This window comes from Echeneis naucrates, chromosome 24 (assembly GCF_900963305.1).
Source record: "Echeneis naucrates chromosome 24, fEcheNa1.1, whole genome shotgun sequence".
Lineage (NCBI taxonomy): Eukaryota > Metazoa > Chordata > Actinopteri > Carangiformes > Echeneidae > Echeneis > Echeneis naucrates.
The window spans coordinates 1710911-1731462 of record NC_042534.1 but is presented as its reverse complement, the minus strand read 5'-3'; the positions used below and the strand labels follow the sequence as shown (position 1 = coordinate 1731462).

The 20552-nt window shown below is 43.7% G+C and overlaps 3 protein-coding genes and 1 non-coding gene across 7 annotated transcripts; 1 reads left to right on the top strand and 3 right to left on the bottom strand.

The window, feature by feature from the left end:
* Window positions 1-806: 806 nt before the first annotated feature.
* lgals8a (galectin 8a) lies at window positions 807-5147 on the top strand. Its single transcript, XM_029496561.1, has 9 exons — window positions 807-884; window positions 1817-1905; window positions 2082-2292; window positions 2846-2968; window positions 3092-3142; window positions 3237-3263; window positions 3601-3689; window positions 3844-4009; window positions 4486-5147. The coding sequence occupies exons 1-9, from the start codon at window positions 846-848 to the stop codon at window positions 4633-4635; spliced, it is 945 nt and encodes a 314-aa protein (XP_029352421.1). The 5' UTR covers window positions 807-845; the 3' UTR covers window positions 4636-5147.
* Window positions 3824-8484, bottom strand: LOC115037813 (ribonucleoside-diphosphate reductase subunit M2). 4 transcript variants are annotated; one of them, XM_029496560.1, is made up of 11 exons: window positions 8240-8481; window positions 7896-7965; window positions 7782-7786; window positions 7193-7339; window positions 7001-7117; window positions 6747-6880; window positions 6563-6657; window positions 6339-6472; window positions 6154-6258; window positions 5957-6070; window positions 3824-5456 (listed from the first exon to the last, which is right to left on the bottom strand). In XM_029496560.1, the coding sequence occupies exons 1-11, from the start codon at window positions 8327-8329 to the stop codon at window positions 5304-5306; spliced, it is 1164 nt and encodes a 387-aa protein (XP_029352420.1). In that variant the 5' UTR covers window positions 8330-8481; the 3' UTR covers window positions 3824-5303. The 4 variants fall into 4 exon arrangements, with proteins under 4 accessions (XP_029352420.1, XP_029352418.1, XP_029352419.1 ...); XM_029496558.1 differs by lacking the exon at window positions 7782-7786 and having other exon boundaries at window positions 7193-7324; window positions 7882-7965; window positions 8240-8484; XM_029496559.1 differs by lacking the exon at window positions 7782-7786 and having other exon boundaries at window positions 7193-7332.
* On the bottom strand, window positions 5717-5852 carry LOC115038327 (small nucleolar RNA SNORD94). Its single transcript, XR_003840509.1, has one exon. It is a non-coding gene; the product is annotated as a small nucleolar RNA SNORD94 (small nucleolar RNA).
* A 3127-nt stretch (window positions 8485-11611) lies between the features above and the next one.
* LOC115038199 (probable palmitoyltransferase ZDHHC14) lies at window positions 11612-20170 on the bottom strand. The gene is made up of 9 exons (XM_029497072.1): window positions 19875-20170; window positions 18423-18583; window positions 17019-17162; window positions 16573-16710; window positions 15394-15442; window positions 14383-14485; window positions 14159-14268; window positions 12535-12643; window positions 11612-12420 (listed from the first exon to the last, which is right to left on the bottom strand). Exons 1-9 carry the CDS (start codon window positions 20168-20170, stop codon window positions 11977-11979), a joined length of 1554 nt encoding a protein of 517 aa, XP_029352932.1. The 3' UTR covers window positions 11612-11976.
* Window positions 20171-20552: the final 382 nt, after the last annotated feature.

Genomic DNA, 20552 nt, shown 5'->3' with positions numbered 1-20552 from the left:
ATATATTTTTATTGTATATTTGTGTCAGTTTTTTTTTTTTTTTTTTTTTTTTTTTTTTTTTTAAATGAGTTTGAGTTGCATCATATTTAAAGCCAAATGTGTTATTTCTCCTTAAACTGCAAGTGAGTAATTATTACAGTTGGGCAAAATAAACAATTGTCAGACTATTTACTCTGGGGTTTTTTTTTTTTTTTTTTTTTTGAGGGTGTGGGGCGGAGTGACAAAAGCTCATGAAACTTACATCCAGTTTTTTTGCTTATAAACAGGAACTGATTCAAGCAATAAAAAAGTGAAAGTGCCAGGAAAACATTACTGCAGGACAGTAAAGTCATTCAGAATCAAATTATCAAATTACTTTAACTCTGGTAGCAGTCTTCAGTTTGTAATCAAACTGATGAAAAGCAGTTTAGTTTTAGTTTCCGGTTTTAAATATTTAAACTAAAAATAAGAATTTAAGAACTGTTATTTCTCCTGTCATTACTTTTTTAGGGATGAACATGTGAGTTAATGATGTTAATCATTGAAATCATAAGACTTCGGTCTTCAGTATTTAAGGGACGGACAGCTTCGTCATCACATGACCCTAACCCCGACTCAGTCTTTATTAAAATAAGAAACATTAACTATAATAAAGTTAATTGAAGTTTCTTATTCCTAACAGGTGACTTTAACCGCCCTCACCGACTTTTAAAATAAATAGTTTTGATTCAGTGTTTTATTTTAATTTCCAGGTTGGAGTCGTCTCCGTCTCATCCTTGTTTGCGTCAGCCGCGCTGACGTCACACCAGGAAGTAAACAGAGGCAGCCGGAAGAGCCGCTGCCCGCATCAGCTGATCGGCCGCAAAATGTCGCTCTCACAGCCGAGACAGACGTTTTTAAACCCGGTAAGACTCCCGCTGCTTCAACACCTTCCTCCGTTTCTGTCCGTTTTCGCTGTCCTCACCGTTTAAGCCACATTTCTCTGACTGTCGGTGAGCTCCTTTAGCTAACGTGTTAGCCAAGTTTAGCTAAGCTTCAACGTTTGGCACGAAATGTTTAAACTGGCTCAGACTGTTTTATCCATCCACATCTCATCCTCCTAACAGACTTATTTCACTTAAAGTTACTTCATTTTCCTTACTTACAAACGTTTATATTTAAAAGTAGATTTTATTCTTACCCAGACTGTTAATTGAGGTTGAATTTTATATATATATATGTGCTGAATTAAACAGCACTTTAATTAGTTTCCACCTAAACTCTGGTTCTGTAATCATTTAGCATTCACAGATAAACTAGGAAACACAAACATATTTGTTGAGTGGAGTTGTTTAGATAATGTTCTGTGTTATTTATTTACATCTTTTCTTAGTAAAGTGCTTTTCTAGAAAAAGTAAAAGGTAAAAAAGTCAACTAACTGGGTATATCAAAAGATATCAAAAGTTTTGACGTTTCTGGATGTTTCTATCAGTTTAAAATGAAGATTCACTTATTTCTGATACTCAAATTTGAGGATTCGCTGCTTGCAGTTTATTTATATCGTTGCAAACTCATTTATGTTGAATTTTCTCCGCCAGATAAAAAAACCTTTGAAGATGTCACTGACCGATGGGACCTGCAGGATTTCCTGCAGGGTTTCCTTTTAAAGCCTCATATTCAATCATACATTCAATTTCATAACAACCTATGAATCACAACGTGACTGTTTAAGGCAAATCTGACCATCTAAATTTATTAGCCAGCTCATTTCAGCAGATATTTGGTCCATTAGGTATTTGAACTCTCAGTGGGCTAAACGGGAATTTTCTCATCATGACTGACATGTTTTCCTCTGCAGATGATTCCTTTTGCTGGGACCATCCTGGGTGGTTTGCTGCCAGGGGAGATGGTACTTATTCAGGGTTTAGTGCTGCCTAATGCAGACAGGTGAGGATGCACAACACTAAACTTATAAGATGTTTTTTGCAGTATGCAGTGAAAGTATCGCTCTTCTCATGATTAATTGGTTAATCCAGCCATCGGCACAAACTGTTTCTTTGTTTTCTGTTTCTTTTCTTTTTGTTCCTTTGACTCACCTTTCATCCCTCTGCACTGTCTTGCAGGTTTCAGGTGGACCTCACATGTGGCAACAGTATGAAACCGAGGGCCGACGTGGCCTTTCACTTCAACCCGAGGTTTCAGAGGTCGCCGTGTATCGTCTGCAACACGTTGCAGAAGGAGCGCTGGGGCCACGAGGAGATCCTGTACAAGATGCCCTTTATCGCCGGAGGGATGTTTGAGCTGATCATCCTCGTCCTGAAAGACAGATTTAAGGTGAGCGTCAAGCTGATACCAGCATGTGACTGATTCCACCTCAGGCAAATTCACATTTATATGTTTGTGCAAATGTGTTTACAGGCTTTGCTTCACATTTATACTTTGAATTCCTGGAAGAATAAGGTCCATTTAGTGGCTGATCTCGAGCTTTCAGTCACATTATTAGAGGTAGAAGAAGCAGAAACATCTACCGATTTGTCCGCTGAGTTTTGAGTTTTAACAAAAGCTCCACAAACAGACTGAAGGTCAGATTGTTTGTTAGTAAATCAGATTAGAGCTGCAAAAATTAGCTGATTAATCAGGAGCCAAATGTCCAGAGCGACAGCACAGTTCAGTCTGTCCTGCAGGATCATATCAGCGTTGTCTGTACTGCAGAATAATCTCAGTGTTGTGTCTGTTGTGTCTGTCCTGCAGGATCATATCAGCGTTGTCTGTACTGCAGAATAATGTCAGTGTTGTGTCTGTTGTGTCTGTCCTGCAGGATCATATCAGCGTTGTGTCTGTACTGCAGAATAATGTCAGTGTTGTGTCTGTTGTGTCTGTACTGCAGGTGGCTGTGAATGGAGCTCATGTTCTGGAGTATGAACACAGACTGGCGCTGGAGCGAGTCGACACTGTTGCCATTTCTGGGAAGATCAAAGTTGACGCCGTTGGTATTCTTCCCCCGAGCTCCGTGAGTCGCAACCGAGACTTGGATGAAAGTCGTGTTTTGTTTTGTTTTGTTTTTTTTTATTATTCTTCATGTGATAAAACTTCATGTGATGCAGTTCATGACATTTTGTTGTTGTTCTTTCAGATTTCAGTTTCTCCTTCAGCCAGTTTGACCAGCGTAGCGTCAGAGACAAATGTAAGAACAAACAACTGTCTGTTATTTACATTTTAACAAAATAACACATCTCCCTTGCTATAATAAATACATGGTGATCTTGTTCCTCTTTCAGCCGGTGACCTCCTCAACAGGCGACTTGGTGAGTTTCACTCATGATGGTCATTGTGGTTCACTTACAGAGCTGATAACTGATACTGATAACCATGAATTATTTATCGCTTAGTTAATTCACAAGGTGTCTAAATGTGGTCAAAGGTTTCCTCTTCAAATGTTTGACTATTACTTTTATTGTGCCAATTTAACATTACATTTCTATTTTACTTTGTTGAACCAGCAGATAAAATACCAGAGATCCATCTGACTTTTAGAAAATGTCATGTCTTTACATTCAAGGATAAAAGTGCATAAAATTATTTCATTTGTAATTTCAGCAATGAGGTTTTGAGTATTTGTTTATCTGAGCCTGTTTCCTGCAGAGTGTTCCCTTCAGAGGTGATCTGGGAAAAGGACTGACTGTCGGCCGAAGGATCACCATCAGAGCAGAAACCACTCAGAAAGCACAGAGGTAAATAGCACCTGAATAACCTCCCCGTTTCTGTACTAATGCAGGACACTTTAAGGGTTTTATTAGAATGAAACATCTGTTGCATGATAACTTACAGAAATGTAAAAAAAAAAAAAAAACAGCTAAGTGGATAAAAAGATTTCTGCTCCTTCAGTTTTGGTGTGAACCTGAGAACATCCGGCAGCAGCGACATCGCCCTTCACCTCAACCCTCGTTTGAAGCGTCAAACCTTTGTCAGAAACTCCTTCCTGTCTGAGTGTTGGGGCCCCGAGGAAACGAAGCAGGTCTCCTTCCCTTTCGCTGCAGGACAATACTTTGAGGTACAGTTTAACCTTTGACCTCTGCAGGTCAACTTAAACATGTCTAGGGCCCCTTTTTGAAAAATTAAGATAACTGAGTTTAGTTTACATTAGTAACAATCACTTTAACTGGAAAAATTCACAAGGCAAACATTCAGGTGTGATTAGTATGGTGTGTAATTATAAGAAAGGTACAAAAGGAAGCATTTAACAAAAAACATGGAAAAAGGAATAGACTGAGAAAAATTGCTAGCTGCAGTGCTTTTTAAAAGATGTTTAGTTGTAAATGTGGTGGTTGAAATTAGGATCAGTCATTAATTAGTGATTCTTTTAGTCATTCTAAAAGATTAAAATAATCATTGCAACTAATCATGAAACCCTTTAAGTGCAGCTTTCTTTTTCTAAAAATGTAAGTCCCATTGCTCCTGTTGAATATTACAAGACACCATATCATGAACGAGTTCTAATATCGTAGTCATAGCTTTGTTTCTCTGCAGATGATCATCCTGTGCGACACTCAGCAGTTCAGAGTTGCTGTTAATGGGGTCCACCAGCTGGACTACAAACACAGAGTCCAGGACCTGAAGCGGATCAACCAGGTCGAGGTTGTGGGAGACGTCACACTGCTGGACATCAAGATCCTCTGAACCACTTTTTATATTAATATGAAGTGCCTGCTGCAGCAATAACAACCTCCCGTTCCTCATCCTGATCAGTGTTGACTGTTAACAATTGTCCTATCTGAACTTTGTGTTCAAATCACAACAACCTACAATGAACAAGTTCCATAATCTGTTTGTTCTAATTTAACCGTATGATATTTGTGACCAATAAACCAACTTAAGCCTGTTTGAGTTTATAGGTTGTTACAGAATCTGGACTAAAAATTGTCAATCAGCAAGCAAACAAGACTTTTGGTTAATTGTATACATATATACAAATTTAATGTTAAAGCAGTCATTAAAAAAAGAAAAAAACTGTACATATTTCACAAAATAATCTACAAATCTGCTCTAAAACTTCTCATATACAAGGTAACTGTGTTTTACAAGATTAGGGTAAAACAAGTCAACAGAAATAAATTCAGTGCTCTGATGGTCTTCCAAAGAGAAAAAGTAGAAGGATGAAGTTTCAATTCATCACAAGCGAGCAGAACATTGAATAAAATCACTCTGTTCAGTGGAAGTCTCTGCGGATGTTCATGTGGAAGCCAGTCTGAACACTCACTTGGTTTAGGATTCACACCAGCCCCCCAGCGTGGGTTTGGGATTGTGATTGAAGTGTGACTCGAGTGCAGGTCGCATCGCCTGCATCCTCAGAAGTCAGCGTCCAGCCTGAAGGTGTTGTCTGTGGGGCCGGACATCACGCCCATCCTCTGATACTCGCCCACTCGCTTCTCAAAGAAGTTGGTCTTTCCCTCCAGGGAGATGTTCTCCATGAAGTCGAAGGGATTCTCCACCCGGTAGATCTGCAGAGACACCAGAGCAGAGGGCAGCTTATTCTCTTGACCTCAGCTGGATGACTGAGCTAACGTTTTCCTTTCTTGGTCATTAAAGGATAAGTTAAGACCATCTGATGACTCAGACTGAACTCTGCAGGTCTGACCTTCGCTCTGTTCCTGTCTCACTCAGCTGTACCTGGATTCTCACTTCAGCTCGAGTCTGATCAACGATAAAACTGCTGTGCTACTCTCGACCTGATCTGTCCGGTCCAGGACTTAAGCTGAGGTCTGTTCAGTCTGGCGTCTGTTTCGTGCTGCTGCCGTCTGTCAGTGAACCACTCGTCCTCTGAGCAGAGTCTGCAGCAGCACTCAGCCCCCATCACCGGCTGAGGTCCGTACCCCTGCGCATCTCATCATCACAGACCGGATCCTGGTCTACAAACCCCACCTGCTCCAAGATTAAACCTGATTATAACCTCTAACCAGCTGAGTACGTCCCATCTGTGGTTCAGACGGGGAGTCGTTACCTTTGAGAAGCCGAGCTCCAGCATCAGTCTGTCGGCTACAAACTCGATGTACTGCTTCATGAGCTCACAGTTCATCCCGATCAGCTTCACGGGCAGAGCCTCTGTCAGGAACTCCTGAACACAAACAAACAGGTTAAGAAACAGTAACGCCGTCTGGAAACAGACCAACACATTCAGGACTCTGTCTGCCGACCGACCTGTTCGATCTCCACGGCGTTCTTGATGATCCTGGTGACGGTTTCTTTGGACGGCTTGTTCACCAGGTGTTTGAACATCAGACAGGCAAAGTCACAGTGCAGACCCTGAAAGCAGCACACAGTTAGACCACCACTCCAGTCCGCGTCTACTTTGTCAAAGCGAGACACCAGCGTGAGGTCGTCACCTCGTCTCTGCTGATGAGCTCGTTGGAGAAGGTCAGGCCGGGCATCAGGCCTCTCTTCTTCAGCCAGAAGATGGCAGCGAAAGAGCCGGAGAAGAAGATTCCCTCCACTGCAGCGAAGGCCACCACGCGCTCACCTGGAGGAGCGATAGCAGACAGACAATCAGAACCAAACCTGAGCCATCAGGAGCACAGACATCAGGTGAGGTCACAGCCAGCAGGTTTACCGTAGCCAGCGTTCTTGTTGCCGATCCAGTTGATGGCCCAGTCGGCCTTCTTCTTCACACATGGCAGAGTCTCGATGGCGTTGAACAGGTATTCTCTGTGGGTCAGTAAACGCACCGTCAGACTACAGAAACCAGCAGAGTTCTGTACAAGACCAGCATGCAGCACGGTCCGGTGTCAGCTCACCTCTCTTTGGGATCCTTGATGTAGGTGTCGATGAGGAGGCTGTACATCTCCGAGTGGATGTTCTCCATGGCGATCTGGAAACCATAGAAACACCTGGCCTCTGTCACCTGCACTTCCTGTGTGAAGCGCTCCACCTGGTGGCCACAGAGTGAAACAACAAGATGAGGACTCGGGCATCTGTTGTGTGTGACAGCTGGTCTGAAGGTCTGAGGGGTCAGAGCTGAAACAGCAATAATCAGACTTCAGGTCCTCACCAGGTTCTCGTTGACGATGCCGTCGCTGGCGGCGAAGAACGCCAACACGTGGGAGATGAAGTACCTCTCCTCGTTCTTCAGAGAGTCCCAGTGCTGCAGGTCCTTGGACAGGTCCACCTGAACAGACAAACCACCGTGAACATCACATGGAGTCCACGCTGCAGTCAGAAGGGCAGCGGAGGTCACACCTACCTCCTCTGCAGTCCAGAAAGACGCCTCGGCCTTCTTGTACATCTGCCAGATGTCGTGGTACTGGATGGGGAAGATGACGAAGCGACGAGGGTTTTCCTTCAGCAGAGGTTCCTCCTTCGGGCTGCTGCTCTTCTTCACGGCTTTGGGCTGAAAACCAAGACGACAATGTCAAACACTTTTTACTACAAACTCCACAACAGGTCTGAAGAAGGTCAGGAAGGAGTGTGATGTTACTAACAAGTGAAGTTTTAACTTGGAACACAAAGTAACTCATCTTCAGTAGAAAACCTGAAGTTCCAGACAACGTTACACTCAAACTTCATCTGACTCCATGTTCATGTTCCCTTTAATTCAGATGATTACATTTAGGATCATCAATCTGAGATGACGTTATCAGTGAGATCTTCAGTGTTTATGGAAAAGTTTTAATGTGACCTGAACACAGCTGTTAGATGAATAATGTTTATCTCCACAACTGCAGCGTCGTTCAGAGTCTAAAACAAGATGATATTTAATCTGTGGAGGATGAAACTGCTGGGTGTCTGATCACCGTCCACGTTGGCGCCACAACCAACATTTTAGGCGCCACGGGAGCTCATTAAACGAGACAAGACTGCAGCTGCTCGGACATTATGAAGAATATCGATCATTGATCGGATCGATTGGCTTTAATTCCTGAAGGTCTGAGCAGATTTCCACTCACTCACCTCATCGTCGAAGATTTTCCGCGCGGTTTTGGACGCCAGGATCCGGGTGGTGTTGAGACTCGGAGGCTGAAAGATTAACGAGCAGAAATCAACCAAAGTGACCTGAAACCACCGTCGATACATAATCGATGTGTTTGAGTCGATCGGTCGACCGAAAAACAAACATCATCACATTATCTGAGTCAGTCCGGCTGAGCTGATCGGAAAATGGCCGCCACGAGTTTTAACGCAAAAACACACGAAAACATCCAACTTAACGCGGAAAACCTGAATGGAAGTGCAGTTTTAAAGACGTTTAAAAGAAGATTAAATGAGAATGTGGGGTGTTTTTCCTTCTCACCGTGTTTTCTTTGTCCAGCGACATGTTCTTGGTCTGGACGCTGAGTGTGTTTTCATTCCTGACGGAAAGAGGAGAGCGAGCAGAAAGCATTTTGGCGTCCGGAAATAAAAGCAGAGTTAAAACAGCTCAAAGAAAAGAGCAGAAAAGAGTCGGAGTGAGCTGAAGAGGAGCAGACAGAGACGAAGAGCAGAGACTGGAGCGGAGTTTGGAGCCGGCTGCTTTTTATATTGAAATCTTGGCGCTAGAAAGCAAAGACCAATCAGAGCGCAGCTCGCGCCGGCTCTTTAAACTGACGCTGCGACGGAGCCAATCGGGCTGCGAGCTGTGCTCACGTGACGCCGCGAACATTGCGGGAAATTCAAAAGTCTTTGTCTGTCCGCGATTACAAAACTGCCCGAAACAGAAGTTACAAAACCATCAAAAGCAGCTGTTACCAAACAGTTCAGCCTCCGACACGAAGCACACGGACTTTACACCTCAAAGGTGTTCAGCGGCACGTTTAGAAGGTTAATGAAGTTTGAAGTCTGCAAACTCCAGTTTAATTCACATGTAACAGGAAATAAGTCGATCAATGTGCTATTTTCCAACAAATTGAACGAGTTAAACTTTAATAATCTGGGTTTATATACCAGTTTACATCCTCTCAGACCGAACTGGGTTGGGTTGGGGCTGAAACCGGGTTTAACGGTGTTTTGTTCTTAATTCAGCAGTTTAATGTCTCCGGGATTCACTTTGATTCGTTGAAAATCTCAGTAAAGTGTCATGATTTGTTTTGGGTGGTTGTGCATTGTGTTTATTTTCCTAGTTTTTTCCCGCTGCCGCGCTTTTTCTCTGGTTTTCTGACACATAAAGGCGTTGTCATTCAGACAGTTTAGCGCCAAAAATCTCCTCCACGTCAATGACACCCCTGTCTTCATTTACAGTAATCATGTTTATCGTCTACTGTGAATATTAAAGGTGCATTTTTACAGTTTGGGCGCAAAAACTGGAACTGGAACAGAATGAACCATCAGAGAGAGACGAGTCGGATTTTTAGCGGAAACTTCGACACAACAAACACGATTTAAAGGGCGGCCCGTTGTGTGTTTGTGTGTCTGGTGATGTGTATATTGTGTACCTTGGATTCTTTTGGGTTTCATCCTCTGAAACAACAGTTTTATCCTCATTTTTCCCTCTAAAATCAGACGTCTGAGGCGGATTTCGTCCCTGCAGGAGAGGCCGGCAACCGTTTCCGGGTTTAGTCCCGATCCAGCGCTCTGATTGGCTGCTGAGGAAGACAACGACACCCTGCCTACTGTAACGTCATAACCGGACACGCCCCCTGGCGGCCGGGATGGTTTACTTATTTATTTAATCATCGAAAGTTTATCAAAGAAAAATATTTAAATCAGACAGACAAAAACAAATACTCATCAAATTTATTATTTATTTTATTGTTTGAGAGGGATTTATTTTATTTTGGTCTATTAAACTGTGAAAAACAAATATATTCAGTTTTAAATATTATTGGATCACGTGAAAAGAACCAATTATGTCATTTCAGAAATAAATACCTGAAAGAAATCCTCTTATTTCTTTCAAGACTGTTGTTTTTAATGGTAACAACCTTATTTGAGAAGATTTTAGGTGATGGTTTGACTTTGTGTCTCTTTTTAATGCATTATGGCTTTAAATCATTTCACACAATATATTAGTCTTTTCAAATTGTTTTAGTTTCATTGTGATGTTCATATTTACTTTTCTTTAAATATCTGGTTGGTGTCTCTTTTGTTGAACCTGATTAACCATAAAGCTACAAAATTAAGAAAAGAAACGATTCCATTTAAAAAAGTGTGTTTTATTTAAATCCATAGTTGGTAATACAACAGCTTGAGGTGGATGACAAAACCACAATCTGCACACATTTGTTACTAAATTGTGTTGTTGCTTTCTTCACTACTATCAAACAGAACGTAAAGCGTCCAATCAGCGAGTCTGCGTCTCCAGAGCTGATTGGATGAATATATCATCATCATCATCATCATCAAAGTGAAGGTGACACCATGAACAACTCACTCATAAAGTCCTGCAGTCACATCTGGGCCAACATCTGGAAACCAAAGTTCACCTCTGCTGATTTCAGCTGCAGCAGAGCCTTTAAAGCTGCACTGGATTTTGTATATTTTGTCCTACGATTCCCAGAAGGCATTGCTCAGGTGAATGGGGAAAATAAGGCCTACAGATTTTACTAAGTACATTAGCATCGACATATATCACATTTCTGTCCCAGCTGTAAAAAAACAATCACTTAGATACTAAAATGTCCAATAAAGTTTGGTTTGTTTTGAGATTCAGGTGGATCCACCAGGAAGTCATAAACCAGAATGCCTTCTTAAATCCCGACGAGACCTTTATTATTATTATTATGACACAGCGAAGTGAACATCAGGCAGTATCGGTGCTTCACAGGCTGAGGATGAACTCGGGTCTGCAGATGTTCTCAGTCCTGATCTCTGTAGAGTCCACAGACTCAAACAAAACAAAACAAAAAAAAAATACCCTCAGAACTGGGTTTCCTGTTTAAGCCATACTCGATTTGTAAAAAACAGTCAGTCGTGACTTTGGTCCTGGTCCGACTGCCCCGGACTGTAGCTTATTCTGGATTAAATGTCCACAAAATTTGACTTCATCGAGACCACAGAGAATAAGAACAAAGGTGAACACAAGATCCTGAAGAAGTAAAAAAAAAAAAAAAAAAAAAAAAACAGAAGGTGAGTGAGGACGTAATATGGCTTTGGTCCAGCAGCTGACTGACTTCAGATACACAAACAGTCCTGAATATTTCATCCTTTTTGGCATTCATACTTTCTGAAAGCAAAAAGAAAAGTAATTGGATAACGTCTCCATTTAAAACTCTTATTTAAACTCGAATCTTCGTGCTTTCGTGCTCATCATCTACATGCAACCCTTCTTTAAAACCCTTTGGAGTCCAGGAGCATATTTATATTATATCATGCAGAGACAAACTGAGAAAACCTGTTAAAAAGTGCTGAAGTGGAGCTTTTATACAAAATCCAGTTTATATCTACATAGACCACAAACGTGGTTTTGAAAGAAAAGCTGAATTGTGAATATTTTCAGTCAATGAAAAAGGCACAAAAACCAGTTTTGATAGACTCACTTGTAAATGTAAACAGACTCGATTATAATTTCTTTTTCCAACATTTTTCCTGCCGTAGTTGTGCGTATAAAAAGAGAAAAACAGCTTTTATGAGCTTAAATGATTCTATATTAACACTGTGACTTCTTATCACGGAAGATTTCTACATTTTATCTGCACGTTCCTGACATCTCTATACTTTCCTAGTGCGGCAAAAATGAGAAGTTGGTAGCTCAGTTTGTACTGAAGGAAAACACATCATGCATGTGAGGTAAAGTGAGTTTAAAAAGTGGTGAACAAAACGTGGAGAAATGAACCAAAATGAACTGCAGAGGGTTTTAAAAACCGGTTTCACCGTTTTCCTCCACTCATACTTCACAGATCTGCCCCATGTCGTCATCAGTCCATCCATTTTTCCATTTTGCGGAAATTTGAAATGAACTTCCAGAAAAATGGACGTAAGAAAACGCAGATCTGATGTTTGTTGCGGTACATTCTGCCAAAACTTTGAAAGTTTCTAGTGATTTTTTTATGTACAAATTTAGAAAAAGATGGAAATGAACTGGGGGGTCAGACTTTATGGGAAGAAGGGTGATCTTCACACAGAGCTGAGTTTCACCAGCCCTCGGACCGAGTCCTCGTGCAGAGCGTCCTGACTGGAGGGGTCGTAGAGGGCGGCGGGGGTGGGGACGAGGGGGTGTGGCTGCGGGTGGAGGTGCAGGTGGGCGGGGCAGGGCAGGGCGCCCTGTGGCGTGGTGCACGGCGTCTCTTCCGGACTGACGAAGGGGTGGTGGTGGTGATGATGATGATGGTGCAGGTGGTGGTGGCAGTGGGAGTCTGCAGCGGTGTCCCTCAGGGTCATGACGTCTCCCCCGCAGGAGGGCAGGGACGGCTGGGTGGGGGCCAGATAGGCACAGGGGCCCCCCAGGGTGGCGATCTTCCCCGGAAGCGGTGCCAGCACTACAGGGTCAGCGTGGAGCAGAGGGGTGGCTGCTGCCTGCAGGACGAACTTGGTGCTCTGGAGACACTGATCCTGATCACACTGGGCGACAACACACACAAAGAGCTGACCGTTCGGATAAAACCAGAAAACTGAAGTTACGTTCACTGTTTTTTGGCCTCCATGTCCTGATGAGTTCTGTAATCTATCACCCACCTTCTGACTGTGGAGCTGGGTGGAGGGGTAGCTGCTGGAGCTGGTCCCGTTGGACTGGGTGGCGGTCTGAGGAGTGTCAGACCGGATCAGACCTCTCCTGTCAATCAAACTGGGACAGAAGGAGATGTTAGACAGTTCACAGCGTCCGTCCAGCGTCTGTCGTTCAGTCAGGATCAGACTCTTTAACATGTAAATAAATAATAATAAGATGAAAAACGAAACCTAAACTTTCAACTGAACCCCAAATGTTGGTGCCTGACCTGGAAAAAAAGAAAAAAAAAAAGCTTGTGTTTGCAGATGGATGTCAGAAGGCGAACACACACACACACACACACACACAGACCATCTGAAGGATCATATCCTTTTGTTCAGCTCCTCTGCAGAGACATGCTCTTATTTTGAAAATCCCCACACCCTCAGGCATCTCGCTCTTCTCCATCATCCATCACATATTCACTTTAATCTAATCAGACTCGTCCGTCTTTGCACCGATCTCATGTCAGCCTCACTCAGAAAACCCATCAATCAATCGACCAATCATCAATAACCAAACCGTGTTGTCCCTCTGGCTGAGACTTCAGGAGCACAGGGAGCGGACTGAACATCAGAATCCGGATCTTCAGAAGTATGTTTAACGTCACTACGGACCTGATGGTCATAAGAATGAAATTAAAATCTTTTCTGCCAAGGCTCAGATTTACAAAATAAAAAATGGTGTTTTCTACAAACTACAATTATCTCTGGATGCCACATCAGAGAAGAGGCGGACCATCCAGGTTTTGTTTTGTTTTGTTTTGCTGTCATTTTTGTTGTGAGACTTTTGTGCCAGTCTTGTGTGCTCCCATTGTTCCAACGCACAGGAAACGTCGGTCAAATGTGTGGAAAAGCTGCTGTTCAGGGAGAAAACTGTGACTTTGCTCAGGATCCATTCATCAGAAACAAACACTGAGTGCTAAAACACGATATCCTGGAGGCTTCATGGGGACTTTTTCTTCGGCAGAAAGTAGTTCAGGTGAAAACTAAAGACATTTGAAAGGTCAAACATTTTGAAACACAAGCTCCTCCAGAGAGATGTGTCAAATTAAAACTACCCGTCTGCATGTCTGATGTCTAATTTAGGTGAAGTGACCCTTTAAACGACATTATAACTTTAAGAACTAATGGAAATGTTTTCCATATTCTGTCCTGATTTATTTATGCCAAACCTTTTGATTTTCAGACTGGCTGTCTGAAATCGGCTCCTCTGAGACGGAAGACAAAGCGTCTGCAGGCGGATCACACTTTATTCCTTCAGACGCTGTAATGTAAAGTCTGAGCCTGGAAACAGAAGAGCTGATGAGGAAGAGGACGATATTCTTCTTCTCATCTCTACGATGAACTGCAGGGATTCATCCTGAGACGCATTTTGATTAATTCTACGGCTTAAAATGTCTGAGAGGACGAAGACGAGGAGCGTAATTACTTTAAACGAGGCCTCGGCTGAAAGCTGTCCTCATTAAACACTCAGAGGCTCCGTCAGCCGAGGAGGAAGAGGAGGAGGGCGATCGATCATGTGAGGGGGAGACTTCAGGGATAGGTGGAGAAAAGTCAGCTGACTTTGGTCCTGATCGTGCTCCGTACTGACCTGGGGGGCAGAGGTCCACACAGAGCAGCGCAGCAGTTGGTCAGGATGTTCCCGTAGCTGTAGGGGTTGTAGTTGTCTTTACTTCGCTTGGTGGACCACGAGCCTTTAATCTGGACCGAGACCGAACAGGGACAGAAACAAACACACGTTGGTCCAGCTACTGAACACAAACACCCACAGGCCTCCCGGCGGTCCTCGGACCACAGTTTGGTCTCCATACTCACGTCTTCGTTGGTGGTCTGGTTGGAGCTGATCAGGTAGGTGTGGAACCCCGACAGACCAACGATCGACCAGACGGAGAAGAAACACACCACCACCTCCAGCACAGTGACGGGGGGAGTCAAGGACCAATTTCCAAACTTTAAAAAGGTTCAGGTCAGCTTTTTTTAGCTTTTTAAATTTGGTTTCAAATGTGCCTTCTTCAAAATCGCCCTTTTGAGGATTCAACATGAGAAGTATCTGAAACCATTTTATTTACCTATGAATAATTTGCCTCTTTAGTTTTGTTTGAGCTCCAAAATGTGCAGAACCCTGAACATCAAATAAAGACTCCGGACATCGAAGATTTATTTTATCTTTTCTCAGAGCAGCATGCCGCAGTGGGAGTTACAGCTAACGTTTGACCTTGGCAGTGCATTATGGGACATAATGACCTGTGGTTGGTGTTATTGATTTATCAGAAGCACACACAGAGGGGGGTAATTAATGCCTCATTCATTTTTTCTGTGTCAGCTGTGGAAACAAGCCAGCATCAACAACTGAGCGTCACATTTAAGATTTTTAAGGACATTTTTCATCTGTTTTAAAATCATAAAGGTCAAAAATGTGACTTCATTAAGATTTAGAGTGAATGTTTTGTAATATTAGCACTAACAATAGCTTCTTTTAATTTTGGTAACTAAACATTAACAGAAAAATGGGATTTATAACGAGATTAAAAACCAAATGAAACTATATCATTGACTCACTGTTCCTGTTTGACCTTAAAAGAAGGTTAGATATTATAGTCCTGAGGGTTAACTAGAGATTTTACCAAAAGTCATGGACCATAACAAAAAAAAAATGTGGCAAAAACAGAAATTTTAAATCTCTAATCTCCAGTGAATGAATCTATCTGTGACTGTTTTAATAAATTCCACACTCTCTTGGTGAAATGCAGAAAAAAAACTGAATGGAAACTTTGGATTATTTGTGTTTGTGATGTTGAGGATGAGGCGTCTCCGGTCAAAGGATATCTGGCCGGACTGTCTTTGAGCGCGCTCAGGAAACCGGTCCGGTTGGATCCTGCAGAGGAGAAGATCTGTGTTCAGGTTAAAAATAATCTGCTCTCAGTCATTTTTATTTATTCCATCCGCGAGGAAAAATCAAGTCTCTGACACCTTTGATGGAAATATCAGCGATTCTAATCGCAGTTAATGAATCATGAGGGTTCAACCTCTGAGGACCACGAATATCCCCTTTGAGTTCAGGCTCCTTGTCATCTTGAAGGCTCCCCTCAGCGAGCCTGAGCAGCCGAACAGCTCGGCTTCCAGTAATGAGCCGAAGTCTTAAAATCCACATCTGGCAGATCAAAGTCACGACGCTCCGCCGGATGTTTTTGGAGCTCTGCTGCTAAAAACAGACAACAATCGGCATACTGTTCGGAGGGAGACACGTGTTCGTCTCACACAGTCCGCCGGTTGTTGGAGTTTGGATTTGAAAACAGCTCGGAGGCTTCAGTTTGCTGACAGTTAGGACCTGCAGGGCGGAAAACATCAGCCGCCTGAATGCAGAATGAAGTCGGGGTGAGCACCATCAGACCACCTTCAGGCTTCAGCATCCGCTCAGACTTTCTGAGACAGATGAAAAGGTCACAGCAACACGACGAGACCAAAGACGACACGCAGACGGAACATCCAGCCGCTCGAGACCAAGAGCTGATCCAAGATCCAGCCCAAACGTCCGCCCCGAACTTAAGATAACAGAGCCGACTCCACGAGGCCGAAAAACCGAAAGGCCGAGGAGACGAGTTAAAGACGAGAAAAGTGAGGACACAGTCAGAGAAAGAACAAGATCCCTGAAGAGACGCCTGATTTCTGACAGTGATCTGCTTCTTCTGTCTGACTGTCTGAACAAACTGCAGCAGACACACAAGTTGGCTCCACTTTGTGTCGACGTTGAAGCTGTTAAAGGACGAAATCAGCCATTTAATCTTTAGGAGCTGCTTCTAAACGAAAAATGGTTGTGTTATTGTGCGTTTGTTGTTTACTTCGTGTTGTATAACACATAAGAGCTGCTCACCTCTTCTGGGTTTAGTCTGCATGTATTTGTCTGTATGTGTCGTTTTGTCATTTTGTGTGAAGTGTGTGAGTGAAACGGAAAAGGAAGCGAGCGGTCGGAAGGTTTTCGGTGAATCAGCTGTCGGCGTTACTCACTGAGGATGACGTGCGTGATGACAAAGGCGAAGATGAAGAGGGTGAGGAGGGAGAGCGAGACGATGAACAGGTAGAAGAAGCGGTAGTTCCTCCGGCCGACGCAGTTGCCCACCCAGGGGCAGTGATGGTCGAAGCGCTCTGCGGAGGGAAAGCAGAATCACAAAAACTGCCCCGTTGTGTGTCTGTGTTTCCGTCTTCACTGTGTGTCTCTGATGTGGAGCTGCAGCCTGACAGACTGTCTGTAAAAATGGCTGCAGACTTCAGACAGCGGCTGCACCGGTGGTAACAAGAAGTCAGATTGGATTGAAGTCTATGGGAAAATGGCTCCACTTCTCTCTTGATTCACTAGCTCAGTAAATGTTTTCCTGGTGAGCTTACGGCCTCGACTTCAGGGCTGCAGCTCCACATCAGTCAGACAAACAGGACAGTACAACACTGACACTGACCCACACAGTTGTCGCACAGGCTGCAGTGCGACGCTCGAGGCGGTCTGAAGATTTTGCAGGTGAAGCAGTATTTCAGTTTGACCGTCTGCCCGTTGATGAGAACCTCTCGGGTGCGGGGGGGAGGCCTGGAGCAGCCCAAAGAGTCTGAAAAACACAACACAAAGACACAGCCGGTCTCATTAACTGTGAAAATAAGAGCTCACACTTCAGATCGTTTCAGTGCAACACAAACACAACACAACAATTTACACTGCAGCTGCGAGGAAAGGTAAGATGATTGTGTTTTAAATGTTGTCGTCACCTGGACGTCAGCTTCACTCTGTAACACACACATGGGGTTTGTTTCTTTAGGGACATTCATTTGTCGTGCATCCATTTGCAGTTGTGTGTCTGCTGGTTGTGTTTTTCAGACAGGAAGTGAGGATGTTGTGCGAGAACACAGAAATCATTCCTGACTGCCGTCGTTAGCGGCCTTTTCTGTCCTTCCTCCTCGCTGTCTCACACTGACAGACAAAGCCAGACGGAGGTCATCGTGATTGACAGCTGCACAAATTCCAGACCGCAAATAAATAAATAAAAAAACAAACAAACAAACAAAAATAAATAAATAAAGAGACAGAAAGATTTCCAGAAATAGACCGAAGAGCTTCAGCGGTGACGGTTCAGTTTCTGTGGAAACGGCTGATTTGCCAAGATGCATTTCTGACAGAGAGACTGAGGAGATCACACACACGTGAACACACATATGAACACACACAGACACACACAGACACACACAGACACACTCCCTGACTGGAGGAGGTGCTAAGCTGCCCCCTGTAATGACTCATTAGTGAGCAGATTACTCTGCAGCTTATTTACAGATTCTTCCACTTGATAAGAACAAAAGCTGAGTGGACGAACAGACCGACAGTGAGGACACCTGACGTCACAGTGACGACACCTGACGTCACCGTGACAACACCTGACGACACCGTGACAACACCTGACGACACCGTGACAACACCTGACGTCACCATGACAACACCTGATGTCACCTGACGAAAAAAACCAGAGACGGAGGAGAGGAGAACAGAAAGTGGACTCTGAGTCCGAGGAGCCTTAAAGCTTCTTCGTTCTCAGTACTGATCATCAGGGGGCAAATGTGTTGAAGTCTATGGGAAAATGGTCCTACTTCATTACGATTTATGACCAAATTATCTATGTGACTGTCACAGCAGCAACAGGAGAGTCACTTCCTGTTTGTTGTTGATTTACTCTTTCGGTGTTTGTTTCATTCCATTTCAGGTATGAAATGCATCTTTTGGTTGATTCCTCTTTTTTCAGTTACAATTTCAGGTCAGATTTTGAATTCATCAAATAAACACGCAGACGTCATGTTTTTGTTTGTGTGTCCATGGTTACCGATCTGCCTCCCCAGGTCGGCGGCCTCGTCCGGCGTGGCTCTGGGCAGGACGCCGGGGTCGCTGAAACTCGCCCTGAACAGCATCCCCATGACGAAGACAAACAGGACGCCGCCGACCACCGGGATGGCCGGGGTCAGGTTGGACGCCAGGAAGGGACAGCTGCACAAAAAGGCGAGAAAAATGAAGACAAAACTGAAGTCACAGAAGGAAAATGTCCCCAAACGTCTGAGGCCTTTTGTTCAAACTGCTGGGAGGAGCTGGAACCTCGCTGGACATTTGACATCTTGTTTGACTCGAGCAGAAAGTTTGTTTCACTTTTATTGTAGTCGTGGATAAACAACCTGATTGTCTTGGCTCAGGAAATTAAAAATCTGGAGCTCAGAGTCGACTGAATGAGGAGAAAGATCCGGAGCATGACGGCTGATCTGACACCCGGCAGGTAAATTTAACTGGGACGACTGAAGCCGACAACATTTCACCTGTTGGCAGGAAACACAGCGAGGAGACGAGCCGTGTTTGTGTGTCTGTGTTTACTCACATTAAGTGAATAAATCCGCTGAGACAAATCACAGCGAGGAGGTGAAAACAGCCCCGAGGTTCAGAGCAGGAAAACAAAATCAGCTTCTCTCGACACAGATCATTTACTCTGGTGTTTTTACAGGTTTCTGGAATTTAATCTGGGAAATGAAGGATCTGATTTACAAACAAGCCAGCCATGTTGATCTCTGGAATTAAATCTGACCTGAAGAGAAACAGAAAATGAATCATTCAGTCTGAATGATTTAGTCACTTTATTGGACATAAATCATAAAGATAAATAATATAAACTTTCATATCTTTAATGAAGAGACCAAATAAAAAGGGGAGAAATAAAAAAATAATAATAATAATAAAATTCGTAATTCAAAGAAGACATCGTCTGATTCTTGTCATTTATGTCAAAGTTGACAACGTTTGAGTCCAACAGATGGGTCCAAACCAGAAACCCTGTCTGAGGTCAGCATCTCTGAAAGTCAGTCCAATGAAACACAAAGACGACAACGACAGACACAAAACTATCACGAGAGAGACGCAGCGACGAAGAGACATAAAGACACAAACAGCACAAAGTCAGAACGACAGAGACACACAATAACACAATAACAAAGAGATAAACAAAATCCAAAGAGACCAAATGACAACAACGAAAAGATGGAAAAGTTGGAACATGACAACAAACAAAGAAACAAAAAATAAACAGACTAATTTTGTGTCTCGGGACTTTCTGGTCTCAGTTACGGATTACTTTATATCAGAATATTGTTGTTTATTTTTTTATCACAGTAAACAAACATTGTTATTATTCTAGATTCTTTGTTTGACCTCATGACGATCAGCTGGGGTCAAAGGTCAGGACCCTTAGAGGTTTTTTTTTTTTTTTTAAACGTGTGTGTGTGTGTGTTTGACTCACTCGAAGGTGAAGAAGAGGCCGCAGGTGAGCAGGATCAGAACCAGGGTCAGGTAGAAGACTCCGGTCTGCCTCGCCATCATGATCCTGCCGTCGCAGTAGAACCGGTTCCTCCCGGGGAACACCTGCCACTTCCTGCGGGGGCTCCGGCCCCTCTGGCCCGGGCAGGGCGCCGGCTCTGCCGCCTCGGTGGCCGGGATGGAGCTGCTGCTGCTCCGGGTGCAGATCTGGTCGTACTGGCCCGACTGCTGCTGGTTTTGCTGCTGCTGGTCCAGAGACGCATGGAGGAGCTGAGACATGTGTCCTCCCAGGTGAAGACAGACAGGAGGGGTCCGGGTTCTCCCTCTGGAGCCAAAATAAAAGGAACCCCCACATTTTTAATCCAAAGATCTCCAGCTTTTATTTTGGAATATTTCACAAACAAACAAATAAATAAATAAACGCGTTCGGGCTCCAAATCCAGAATAAATGATAATAATGATAACAACAACAATAATAATGATGATAATCAAAAGAAATCCACAACACCCCCGCCTCCTGCTCACATAATCCAGGTTTTAGAGTCCGGGTCTGGGTGGGGGAGACGTGGACCGGGATCTGAGCCGGATCCGGATCGACGGCGGCGGCTCTGGAGGCTCAGATGATCTGAGTCAGGGAGGAGGAGGAGGAGGAGGAGGAGGA

Excerpts from the sequence above, each read along its gene's own strand:
- lgals8a (XM_029496561.1), top strand. The coding sequence starts at position 846 with ATGTCGCTCTCACAGCCGAGACAGACGTTTTTAAACCCG. Across the intron at positions 2,293-2,845 it reads TCCTGAAAGACAGATTTAAG|GTGGCTGTGAATGGAGCTCA; the intron begins GTGAGCGTCAAG and ends TCTGTACTGCAG. Across the intron at positions 3,143-3,236 it reads GCGTAGCGTCAGAGACAAAT|CCGGTGACCTCCTCAACAGG; the intron begins GTAAGAACAAAC and ends TTCCTCTTTCAG.
- LOC115037813 (XM_029496560.1), bottom strand. The coding sequence starts at position 8,329 with ATGCTTTCTGCTCGCTCTCCTCTTTCCGTCAGGAATGAAAACACACTC. Across the intron at positions 7,966-8,239 it reads CGCTGGACAAAGAAAACACG|CCTCCGAGTCTCAACACCAC; the intron begins GTGAGAAGGAAA and ends TTAATCTTTCAG. Across the intron at positions 7,118-7,192 it reads CTTTCTGGACTGCAGAGGAG|GTGGACCTGTCCAAGGACCT; the intron begins GTAGGTGTGACC and ends TTGTCTGTTCAG.
- LOC115038199 (XM_029497072.1), bottom strand. The coding sequence starts at position 20,170 with ATGTCTCAGCTCCTCCATGCGTCTCTGGACCAGCAGCAGCAAAACCAG. Across the intron at positions 15,443-16,572 it reads CATCACGCACGTCATCCTCA|GATCCAACCGGACCGGTTTC; the intron begins GTGAGTAACGCC and ends TCTCCTCTGCAG. Across the intron at positions 12,644-14,158 it reads TGTGGACCTCTGCCCCCCAG|TTTGATTGACAGGAGAGGTC; the intron begins GTCAGTACGGAG and ends CTTCTGTCCCAG.